Source organism: Herpailurus yagouaroundi, unplaced genomic scaffold, assembly GCF_014898765.1.
Source record: "Herpailurus yagouaroundi ecotype Mexico unplaced genomic scaffold, PumYag 205, whole genome shotgun sequence".
Taxonomy (NCBI): Eukaryota; Metazoa; Chordata; class Mammalia; order Carnivora; family Felidae; genus Herpailurus; species Herpailurus yagouaroundi.
Genome location: NW_024412436.1, coordinates 10,364,660 through 10,377,341, shown reverse-complemented (window position 1 = coordinate 10,377,341; position 12,682 = coordinate 10,364,660). Strand labels below are relative to the sequence as shown.

Genomic DNA, 12,682 nt, shown 5'->3' with positions numbered 1-12,682 from the left:
AAAGAATCATTTTTCATTACTTATTTTTCTTTCTTCTTTTCAAACTTAAAAATCAAAACCATTACTTTGTTCAGGTAAGGAGGTATTACAAAAGTTAAATAAATAAACATAATTACAAAATACTCCCCAAATGTGTGGAGATTAAATAACACACTTCTAAATAACTCATGGGTCAAAGAAGAAATCTTAAGAGAAATTTTAAAACATTTTGAACTAAATGAAAATGAAAACACAACTTATCAAAATTTGTGATTTGCAGCAAAAGCAGTGCCTAGAGGTAAATTCGTAGCAATGAATGCATATTTTAGAAAAGATTGATGTTAATAGGAATTAATACTACTTGATTCTAAATTATTGGTGTTATATTAATATGAGACTCAGTGCTTATGTTAAAACTATTTCTTACTTTTCAATATGGTAAAAGAAATCATGCTGAAGACATTCTTTTTTATTAAATCTACAAAAAAAAATAAAACATAATGAAGTTGTAATATTATCATCCCTTATATACTTAACAGACATTTAATCATTTAACTCAGTGATGCTCAGACTTGAGAGTATCACAGAATTGTCACTTACTGAATGAGAATCCTGGGGTTGGTGTGTGGCCCTCGCATTTCTATTTAAAAAAATCAGCTTCATAAATGTTTCTGAGGACATCAGAATTTGAAATGTATTGATTTATATATATTTGATACATGTTAAGAATTCACTGAAAATCTATCAAAATAAGATAAATTTCTTTGGACTATTTTCTTCTATATATATATATATATATATATATATATATATATATATATATTAAACACAGACTTCTAATTGTTACTGGAGCTACAGGTAAGGAGCTACTTTAAGCATTCACATAATTTCCAGTTAGGATTCATGCAGACATAAGGCTATCATGGTCTATAAAGTGATAAAATTTTCAGTAAGTTAAATTATTCATTTGACCATTTTTGCTGGCTACTTCCAGCAAGGGAGTGACTCAAATCACCACTGTGTTTAGAGAGATATTGGAAGTCTACACCATCTCCCACCCTGAAACTCAAAACAGACCCCATGAGATGTTCTTCAACATGGACATTTCTCCTGTCATGGGCACCTTGAACTCTGTAGGTCTCCTTTCATGACTGTGAAAACCTTAGGCCTATCACATCCTGAATTTAAGATCAGAGGGTCATTTTTCAGGTTGCAGTCATTCTTAGTCATTGACTAAGAGGCCTAGAATAAGGTACTGAAATCTATGTTTTTCAAACATGCTTTCCAGATAGGTCTGGTGAACAACCAGCTATCTGACAATTGCCATGTATACCCTCCCAGAACAGACTGATTCAAGCTGCATTTCACTGAAGAAAGAAATCTGCAGGCACGGCTACTGTGTGCAGTAGTTCTGGGAAACAGGACAGCAGTTATTCTCAAATTTTAATGCTCTTGCTAATCTCCCGGAAATTTAGTTAAAATAGAGGTTCTGTCTCAGCAGGAGTGGGAGAAGGTCACAGATTATGCATTTCTAATAATTCCCCAAGATGCCAGTGTTGGTCCACTGACCATTCTCTAAGAAGCAAGGACGTGGACCATCCCAGAAGCAGGATGCTCTATGCTATATAAATTAGTTAGCCTTCGTGTTTCCTGGAACAGGAGTTATGGAAAATGCAAATTCCTTGCTGAATTAAATAAGAATACTTAATCACCAAGCCAGCAACCGATCATCACAATTCCACACTCCAAAGGTTATTGGAATGGCAGGTGAATAGACAATTGTTTGGATGAGAGCAAGTCGTTTCACAAATAGACTTGCATAAGAGCCCCTGGTCCCCCGCTCTCCCCCACTCCTAACGGCAGGAGACCTTCTCGTCTCAAGTGCACCTTTATCTCAGCTGAACGTACTGTGCTTGCTGACCTCGAGTCTCGCCCACACAGAAGAGAGCTTTGGCGAGTGGATGACAAAATCCAGCGTGCTTCATCATGAACCACAGTAAGATCAAATAAAGAGAACCCTGGGGTTCTCTGGAGGAAGCACTGATGGCTCTGTGAGGTTTGCTCTAAAAAAATGTCCCATGGGAAATGGTGCAGGAAACTGAGGCTTCTCTGATGTGGACGTAAGCGATTCTCTGACAGAGATGAGATCATGACTGATTTGAGTAGGACAGAAAGTACACCTAAGTGTTTCTGCCTCTCCCTTCCCTGGGAAGTGAGCCTGAAGAGCTGAGAAGAGGTGATGGTGAAAGCTGGGAACTGGATTATTAAAAGGGAAGGCGGAGAAAAATGCTGGTAATAGGGAAAGAGATTAATTCTTTTTATCTGTTTGTGCGATTCAGATGTAAGGTTTGACTTGGCAAAAGGTTCACACAAATTTAGTTTGGACAAACTTCAAATTTTGGACACCAATGCCGATTCAACTTTGGATTTCATAAAGAACATGTCAGTCATCAGGCTAATAGCACCACCAGTAATTACAATGTAGTTCACCATTTGTTTTAAAATGCAAAGAGTAAGACAGGTCAAATGCAAATATACTTGCCCTTTAACAGCAATGTATTTACGAGGATTACAGCCAACAGCTATTTGGAACACCTAAAATGAAGCAATTTAAGTGGTGAGATCAGCGGTTCTGGTTCTCATGAGCTAAAAGCAATTACATTTTCGATGTGAAATAATAACCTTTTAAATGTACGGTTTATCATACTGTTCTGTGCTGTTTTACTCCTTCTTTCTGATCACATTTTTTTTTTCTCTCTCTTTGCTTCCGGTTGCCCAGACCATTGCCCAAAGGTTAGTACTCTGCTTTTTCGACATCACTATCTCAACAGAACTGACCCAATCTCATCTTTTACGAGCACCTCTGCAAACATGATCATCAACTCCACTTCCAGCTTGCACCTGGCTCAGCTGGTAGGTTTCTACAATATGTATAGCTATTAATTTGACTTCTTTTTAACCAGAGACCTGGTTCTTCCCTGACCAGGATGCCTATTTCAATTTCAACCTGGCTCCCGGATGCCTTACTCGTTGCTGTCTACCCTGCCACCCCATCCTAGGCTTCCTAGGGGCGATCTAGACGCTTGCTTTCTGTCTTAAACATGTCCTGTATGTTGCATATTTCCATAAGACAAATCTGAAAAAAACCTCTAATACTCCTTACCCCAAAGTAGGACTTGGGGATCAGAGGATGGGGTTAGAGAATAACGTCCAGGTAAGCTTGAGGGATTTAAAGAGTTGTGCATGCGAAACCAAGGCCCTTCAGCCTTCATTTGAAAGGCATGCTCTACAGCAGGAGTTCATGGATTTTATTGCCTGAACCACCTGATCTCGGTCACAGGACCTGATTTGTTCTCTCAGCAACTCTACCTACAGTCCTTGCTGTCCTTCATCATCGAAGCTTTGTTTTCCAGTCAAATGTGTTCAGAAGCATGGGCCTGCCCTTTATCTTTACTAACCTATCCATTTGTCACACGTGGGCGACTACCCTGCCGCCCCATCCTAGGCTTCCTAGGGGTGAGTCTTTCAGTCAGGACCCACCATCACTCGGTGTCTTAGTCATCGCATCCCTTCTCTTCCGGGGCCCAGTTGACAAAAATCAACAACCATGCTTGGGGTTAAAAATCTGAGTTGACCCGCATGTGGAACGTGAACAGGAACGTTGGTACAGAGTATGGGATGCACGAGAAAGGCTGTTTTCTAGGGCACCCATGCACCCACTGCTGTGGGGCTGACCGTGTTCTCAGGATTGGATACCTAATTAGAGGTGTTCTGACATGTAACCCAAATGAAAACAATGAGCGTACTGGTTTTCTTTATTTAATATTATTTTCCAATTTTAGTATATGTGCTGCCAAAGCAGACACTTCACATTATTCTCTCAGGTGCAGAGACAGGGTAGGACTGCTCTTAACTTAGCTCAGAAGTGGACACAGCACATTCCTTCTAACCGGGCAGAACAACGGAACTGAGACAGGAATTCTGAAGGCCGTCAACACAGAAACGTTGGTAGATAATGCATTACATAGAGTGTAGTCATCTCTCCCTGGGGAAATTGATCCTGGGAGGAATCACTAAAGCTTTCTGGGGAATGGCTCACTAGGGTGGCTTCACTGCAGCCAATACAAGCTACCTACAGTGGGGCACAGAGGGTGGCTAGATTTGAATTGCCCGTGTCTTGGGGCATGCCGAGGAGGAAAGAGAAGAAACAAACTGGTAATATTAGATGGCTACTCTGCGACAGGCACCGTTCTGGACACTTTACACAAATGGATCACATTTAATACTCTCAACAGAGTGGATAAATACTGTAAGACCAATTTCCCTTTGGCAAACGAGGCGGCGGCAAATCACTGGTTAGTAGCTTGCCCCAGCCGGCAGGTGGCAAGGCTTGGATCTGAACTCAGGTGAGATTAACCTGTTTTTGTAATGCCTGGGCTGGGCAGCACCCAGTGGTTGGGATCCCTAACAAACCTAGTGAGTAGATAGGAAAAAGGGGTAGAGGAAAGCAGGGTGCTTCTGGAAGGCATCTTGTACGGGACAAGCAGCTGGAGGTGGAGAACAGACCTAGGCTGGGGAAGAAAGAGCTGGCTAGGTTGCGGTTTCTTGCTTCCTGCGAAGATGAAGCTGGGAAGGTGGTGGGATAGGCCGGCCGGGGAGTGGCTGGTGTGCACCTGCAGGAAGTTGCCCGGGGAAGCCGTGTGTCTGTCAGCCGCACTCAAGCTTGGATCACATCTGCCTCTGGTTCAGGGCTCCTTCCAAATTCATGCAAGCTCACTCTTCTGGGAACAGGCTCCTTGTGCTGGGGTCCTGATGGACGGGGGCTGTTATTTCATGTACGTTTGAATTCTTCTTGTAGGGATTCCTCACTGTGTTATGCCTGGTATACAGTAGGTACTCAATATATGTTTCTCTTTTTTTTAATTTAATTTTTTAAAAATTTACATCCAAGTTAGTTAGCATATAGTGCAACAATGATTTCAGGAGTAGATTCCTTAGTGCCCCTGACCCATTTAGCCCATCCCCCCTCCCACAACGCCTCCAGCAACCCTCAGTTTGTTGTCCATATTTATGAGTCTCTTTTGTCCCCCTTTCTGTTTTTACATTATTTTTGTTTCCCTTCCCTTACATTCATCTGTTTCGTCTCTTAAAGTCCTCATATGAATGAAGTCATAGGATTTTTGTCTTTCTCTGACTAATTTCACTTAGCATAATACCCTCCAGTTCCAGCCACGTAGTTGCAAATGGCAAGATTTCATTCTTTTTGATTGCCGAGTAATACTCCATTGTATATATATATCACATCTTCTTTATCCATTCATCCATCGATGGACATTTGGGCTCTTTCCATACTCTGGCTCTTGTCGATAGTGCTGCTATAAACATGAGGGTGCATGTGTCCCTTCGAAACAGCACACCTGTATCCCTTGGATAAATGCCTAGTAGTGCAATTGCTGGGTCGTAGCGTAGTTCTATTTTTAGTCTTTTGAGGAACTTCCATACTGTTTTCCAGAGTGGCTGCACCAGCTTGCGTTCCCATCAATATATGTTTCTTGATTGTTAATTAGGCTGGGAGGGAATAAAGAGAGGAGGCATCCCTTGGAGTAGAACTGACTCAGAAGAGGTGGGGTGGTGTTGAAGAATTGGTGTTCAGTTTCTTAGTGCTTCTGGTTACCTGAACACGCTGTTGCTATTTCACGGTGCTGTACTTTGGTATATGCGTCTTCCTGGGGTTCCCTTTGCATCCAGCCTGCTCAACTTCTACTGATTCTTCAAAGTCCTTTTGGGACACTCAGAATGGCCCACTCTTCTGGGCTATTTGATGACCATGTATCTCACATTCCCTCATGCTGGCTTTTGTTTACGCCTAGGGAAGAGTCTGTCTTTTGGTCTTTGTGACAGCGGTGGTGGTTACGTGGTTACACACACATACTGAGACAGAGAAACACAGTCGGTATCCGATACATTTTTTCGAATGAAACAATGGTTCACTTTTTTTGAGTAAAGAAATAAATGCAGGGTCAACGTGGACATGACTGGCAGTTTCCTCTGACAAACACACCCAGCTTCTGTTGTTCTCATTAACTTCACTTTTTCCTTTATACAGTTTTATTTGTCTCCATAAAGTAATAATTTTATACTTTTATAGGTATTTATATGTCTCACTTTTGACGGCAAACCCACGGAAGGCAGAACTGTGATCCATTCGCAGAGTTTTGTTCCCTGATCTCTTCCCTATGGAGAAATGTTACAAATGTAGGAGGGGAGTGGAGTTGCATAGAGGTATTGTATGGATTATACAGCTCACCACCATTATTACCATTATTGAGGTAAAGCTTTTGATCTGCGCATGTCACTTACCTTCTGGGATATCGGACATGGTCTTGCTGAGTCACTAGGCCTCATGTGGAGAAGCAGAAGACCCGTGTTCTGGTGTCTAGGAGAAACAGCACGTGCAGGTGATTATAGAATCACAGGGGAGGCGGGCACAATCCCACCTTTCTGGAGAGCCTATGAAAAATCCCATGTACACAATGTGACTGAGCCCTGTGAGGAATTCTAGAGGCCTAGAAGGAGGTAGTGATAGCAACTGCTCTCTGCTTCTGCTAAGGCAGCTGTGCACCGTGGTCACTCTGGAAAGCCCCTCGCACCTCATGGTGGGCTGGCATAGGGTCGGCCCAATGGGAAAGAGAAATGAGAGCTATCAACATTTCAACTCCCTGTTTTATTAACACCCCCAGTCCCTAGAGGAGAGGCTGTGCTGCTGACATCTTGCCCTGCTTCTGATGGTATCAGAAGGCTATAGCTGCTCCATTTGTTCTTCCTCTACCCTCTACAGATCTTTTCCTCCTATTGATAACACTTTGGGAACAATAAAGAGTAAGGTATGAAATCAGTTTCCTGAACCACATTATGCCACATAGTATGATCCGACTGGAAGCAAAAATGAGATCAAATTTCTAGGTGATGAAGTGCATAAGAGTTATTTTGTGCTCAGAGAAACTGGAGAGGGCCAAAAATCACAGAGTTTTTTGGAAGTTTTATTAATATTCTATCCCGTTGGTGCTCAGGTGTTTCCTTTTTGAAACAGCTGGGGAAAAACAAACTAACCACATGCAAAGGTTCTTTTTCTTCCAATATTCATCACATTTTCATATTTATTTATTTATCAAATATTGGGTATAAAATGTAAATTTTTAAATAAGTTAGGATACAAATAGCACATTTTTATATTTTTTAAATCACTGTGCCATATTTCATCAATTCTAAGATATATGTTTTTTTTTCTCATTTAATACCTTTGAAATCAGGAAGCATCTTATACTTTTAACTATGTCACTTATGGTTTGTTTTCCAATGTGATGGAAACGTTGATTTGATAAATACAGTAATATACCATAGATCTGTGAAGAACACTATAACAAATACTGCATCTATAAATTTCTAAGTTTTTTTTTTTTTTTTTTTTGAGAGAGAGAAAGAATGTGTGGTGGGGAGGGGCAGAGAGAATCCCAAGCAGGTTCTATGCTGTCAGTGCAGAGCCTGACAAAGGGGCTTGATCTCATGAACCATGAGATCATGACCTGAGCCAGGATCAAGAGTTGGATGCTTAACCAATTGAGTCACACAGGCACCCCTGCATTTATAATTTTCCATATAATTTTTCTTATAGGTAGATTTTTTTTTCCTGCCATGGCTGATTTCAAAGCATTAGGTATTTTTTCTCGAGTCTTCGACTGACCTCAAGTATCCTGGACAGTTTGATTTGTATTCTACAGCAACAGAGTTCTGAGTAAATATCCAGAAAATCAAAAATACCCCAAGAAACACACATTAGAAGAATCGAGAGAAAAGTTGGTAGGTGAGGGGGCGAGGGATGAACTGAGCCTCCCTGAGTACTGTCTTTAAAGTAGACTTTTCTCCCTCCCCTTCCTGGTCTCTCTCTACCACTTCGTGCTGTTTTCTTTCCTTAATAGCATTTAAAACTATTTGAAATCATCTTGTTCATTTATTTGATGGTTTGTTCTTTGTCTTTTCCTACAAGAGATATGTCCCACGACACCAGTACCTCCTTTCTTGTTCACCATGTATTTTGAACACCTAGAAAGCGTTTGGCATAGAGTAGGTACTCATACTCACTTGGAGTAGCAGTGCTATTTTTCAAGAGAATATATTGAGTCAGGAATTAATGATGACCATAGAAATGCCTTAAGACTCAATTCTGAGTAGTTGCTTCCTCCGGGAATTATCGTGCTCAGGTCCTACCTATTCCAAGAAGAGTCAACGATGGTGTTTTCTCTGATTCTACTCAAAGACTTTCTGACATTAGAGTTCTAGTCTGCCCAAGGATAGTAGGTAAAGACTTTGGGATGGGAATGAATGATAAAACACACTTGAAAATTATTGAATTAAGAAATAGCTTGTTTTTTGCATCTTCAATTGGATGAATGAAAACCTTGATAGGTTGCATTTTGTTACATTTTTATGCAGAATAGTAATTTCACATCTCTCCAAACATTTAAAGGAATTTGAAATCTGGATATTTAAAATGATATGAGGCCATTTAAGTAAAAGAACACCTGGAAATCAATACCCTTGATAGCACATTTCATACTGAGTAGGTTCTTTTAAAAGTCATACTTACTGCAATTTGAAGTAATCATCTACTGCCTCATAATTTACATTTTGAAAAAATGTTACTGTCTGGAAAAGAAAATGAGAGTTTATTTAAAACAGGAAAACTGGGAATGGGGGGACAATGAATACTTTCAAGACAGATTTGAAACTTTCTTTAGGTAAGAAAAAATATAATTAGTATTTTTCCAATTTATTTTCTTTTCTAACTCAGAAACTCCAATTATGTACATATTAGACTTCCTTTGTGACCTTTTTCTTATTTTCTCTTTGAATTGCATTTTACCGTAGTCCCTTTACTTCGATTGCTTCTCTCTCCCTCTTCATTTACTTTTGTCATTGCAATATTCCTGTTTTCATTTTTAATTTTTCATTTCACTCCTGATGTGTGACCAGCCTTCTCCTGTTCCTACTAACCTCATCTCTGGACCTTTTTATTTCTTCTTTGAGGTTTTTAGAATAATTACAGACATAACGTTGTCTGTAATTTTTGAGACTCTGAGGAGTCATTTGCCTGAAACTTCTTTTCTTGGTTTTGAGTAATTAAAAAAAAATCTATTTGCCTTGTGTATATGTCCTTGCTATTTTCTTCTACCTGGGGCACGTTTCATCTCAATGTCCAGCATTCCAGAAGGTTTCTATCTTTTCAGGATAAATCCAGTTACGGAACATGTATGATATTAGAGGAAAAAAATTATAGGTTGTATTTTTTTATTTAATTAAAAAAATTTTTTTAACATTTATTTTTGAGAGAGAGAGAGAGAAAGAGAGAGAGCATGTGAACAGGGAAGGGGCAGAGAGAGGGGAGACAAAGAATCCAAAGCAGGCTCTGGGCTCTGAGCCGTCAGCACAGAGCCCAATGTGCGTCTCAAACTCACAAACCGTGAGATGATAACCTGAGCTGAAGTCAGACACGCAACCGACTGAGCCTCCCAGGCGCCCCATAAGCTGCATATTTTTAAAGCATGGTAACTATAATCACCATATCCCAAAATTACTTTTTTGGTGGTACTTCTTTGTTTTGTATATATTTATACTATCTTCAGAGATATCAATTTGACTCTGGCTAATCTGTTATGATTAGAACAGAGATGTTGTACCTCTAATACAACCTTTGCAAAAAATCTTAACTTCTGAGACAAAGTTTATTTATCCACATCTTGGATGGTAAGTGGTATTAAACGAAATATGCAATCTCTCGTGATAAAGTTGAAGGCTGTGGAGGTCATCACACTAAAAATAAATCTAGTTCAGTTTCGAGGAAAGGAGCTAGTTGTCAAATTTACACTTGTATTCTATTGTACACCATACTGTTCTTCATATGTAATGATAAAAATAGCATAATTAGGCTTGAAAATTTTAATATTATCTTTCGTGAAATGTAAGCAGATTCTCCAAGGGTTGCTTATCAATTGTCACTTAAGTGGTGCTCAAACTTGGGTCTGTAACTCAACCAGCATATATGTATATTATTTTGGATCATAATCACTGAAAATATTTACCCAGTGGAACTATTTTAAAAATATATATTTCGTGAATGTGATCATCTGTTTAAAAACCATTTCATTCTAAATAATTAGGAAATGATTTGGAGACTTTCATTTCTGCTAGTGGTAGATAGGTTATACGGACAAATTTTTGCTCTTTAAAAAAATTTTTTTTAACATTTATTTCTTATTGAGAGACAGAGATACGCAGAGTGTGAGCAAGGGAGGGGCAGAGAGAGGGGGAGACCCAGACTCTGAAGCAGGCTCCAGGCTCTGAGCTGTCAGTACAGAGCCCATCGCAGAGCTTGAACTCACAAATCGCAAGATCATGACCTGAGCCTAAGTCAGACACTTAACTGACTGAGCCACCCAGGCACCCCGACAAATTTTTGCTCTTAAAAACACACATATCACAAAACCTACAAACATCAGCCTTTTGTGAAGTCACCTTTAAAAGTATCCAATAACTGACAAGAGAGTAGAGAACTATTAGCCCAAAGACTGAGGGAAATTAGGAATCTAGAGAATAAAGCAGAACACCAGAGGCCATAATCTATTTCTCCCCTAAAGGCATTTGTCAACATAGTCAGGAGATAGAGAATTCAAGATAGAGAATCAAATTGGATATCCTCTCTACATTAACCTGTGTTATCAGAAGATTGTATTCTCAGAGTTAGAGTAAGTCAAGATTAAATTTGGGCCCTCCTTAACCTTCTAGTGACTTCAGTTACTATGTGATCAGAAAAAGCAAGAAAAGGAAAAAATTTGTCCCAACAATTGGTAGCCTACCTATGAGTAGGTTCTTGTATGGGTGGAATTGTTTGTCCAGAAGACTCAGGATTTAAAGAAGTTTGAAGGGAGTGGTACCCCTAGATAGCAGCAAACACAGATCATCTTAAGATCAAGGCATATTCTTACTCGACCTCAGGGAATTCTTACAGATAGTTTTACAAGTGTAACAGCACATAGTCAAGAATAACCAAGTGCACAAGGAAATAAGGTGTGCATGAGAATAAACAAACCAGAATAAACAATGATGAGGGAGAAGATATAGATGAAATAACACATACTCAGACTGCAGATATGGAAGTAATAGGTGCAGATTATAAAACAGATGTGTTTACTAGTCGTGTGGGAATAAATGACAAGTTGAAAATATCTGTTGTGTAAAAGAAACCATAAACGTGTCAGTGTTTTTTTAAAGGAACAAATAAAACTTCTAGAGATGGAAAATACAAGAGTCAAAATAAACACACAGTGTATAATTTTGGCATCAGATCAGGCATGACAAGAAGAAGGAGTGAAGTGGAAGACAGATCAGAAGAAATTATAATGATGTATCGCAGAGAGATAAAAAGATGGACAATAAAGAAGAAAGACTCATGGGGAATAGATGGAGGGTTAGCTTTTGTTTCATCAGTGTTTCAGGAGAAAAGACAGGGACAGAGGCAAAGATGACATTTGACAAGATACCTGATGAAGACAGTGATCCACAGATTCAAGAGGCCCAAGAAGTCCCAAGCAGGATAAACATGAACATCTACACACGTCAGAGTGAAAGTATAGAATGCAAAGAATAAAATCATAATTCATCAAATCTAGGATGCCACAGGGTATAAGACTCATCCTGATGTCATAGGTGGTAAAAAAGAGTGCCTTAGGCATAAAGAAACTCATCGATAGTAATAACATAATATTAGGAGACTTCAACACCCCACTCACAGCAATGGACAGCTCATCTAATCAAAAAATCAACAAGGAAACAATGGCTTTGAATGACACACTGGACCAGATGGACTCAGATATATTCAGAACATTTCATCCTAAAGCAGCAGAATATACATTCTTCTCCAGTGCACATGGAATGTTCTCCAGAATAGACCACATACTGGGACAGCCCTCAGCAAGTACAAAAAGATAGAGATCATACTGTGCATATTTCAAACCACAATGCTATGAAACTCGAACTCAACCACAAGAAAAAATTTGGAAAGTTAACAAGTACTTGGAGACTGAAGAACATCCTACTAAAGAATGAATGGGTTAACCAACCAGTCAAAGAGGAAAATAAAAAGTATATGGAAGCCAATTAAAATGATAACACCACAACCTAAAACCTCTGGGATGCAGCAAAGGCAGTCACAAGAGGAAAGCATATAGCAATCCAAGCCTTCCTAAAGAAGGAAGAAAGATCTCAGATACACAACATAACCTTACGCCTTAAGGAGCTGGAAAAAGAACAGCAAATAAAACCCAAAACCAGCAGAAGACAGGAAATAATAAAAATTAGAGCAGAAATTAATGCTATCGAAACCAAAATAACAGTAGAACAGATCAATGAAACTAGAAGCTGGTTCTTTGAAAGAATTAAAAAAATTGATAAACCACTAGCCAGTTTGATCAAAAAGAAAAAGTAAAGGACCCAAATAAATAAAATCAAGAATGAAAGAAGAGAGATCACAACCAACACAGCAGAAATACAAACAATAATAAGAGAATATTATGAGCAATTATATGCCAATAAAATGGACACTCTGGAAGAAATGGAAAACTTCCTAGAAACATACACACTACCAAAACTG

The 12,682-nt window shown here is 39.2% G+C and overlaps 1 protein-coding gene across 2 annotated transcripts in view; it reads right to left on the bottom strand.

The window, feature by feature from the left end:
- Nucleotides 1-12,682, bottom strand: part of CATSPERE (catsper channel auxiliary subunit epsilon) — a 196,699-nt gene that overhangs the window by 36,730 nt on the left and 147,287 nt on the right. For both annotated transcript variants that reach the window (XR_005783631.1, XM_040451860.1), the window contains exons 12-15: nucleotides 8,624-8,682; nucleotides 6,340-6,415; nucleotides 2,522-2,574; nucleotides 407-457 (exon numbers count right to left, since the gene is read on the bottom strand). Coding sequence is in view for 1 of the 2 variants with exons in the window: in XM_040451860.1 (XP_040307794.1) it covers nucleotides 407-457; nucleotides 2,522-2,574; nucleotides 6,340-6,415; nucleotides 8,624-8,682 (239 nt within the window). In the remaining variant the exon portion in view is untranslated. The remainder of the gene's footprint in view (nucleotides 1-406; nucleotides 458-2,521; nucleotides 2,575-6,339; nucleotides 6,416-8,623; nucleotides 8,683-12,682) is intronic.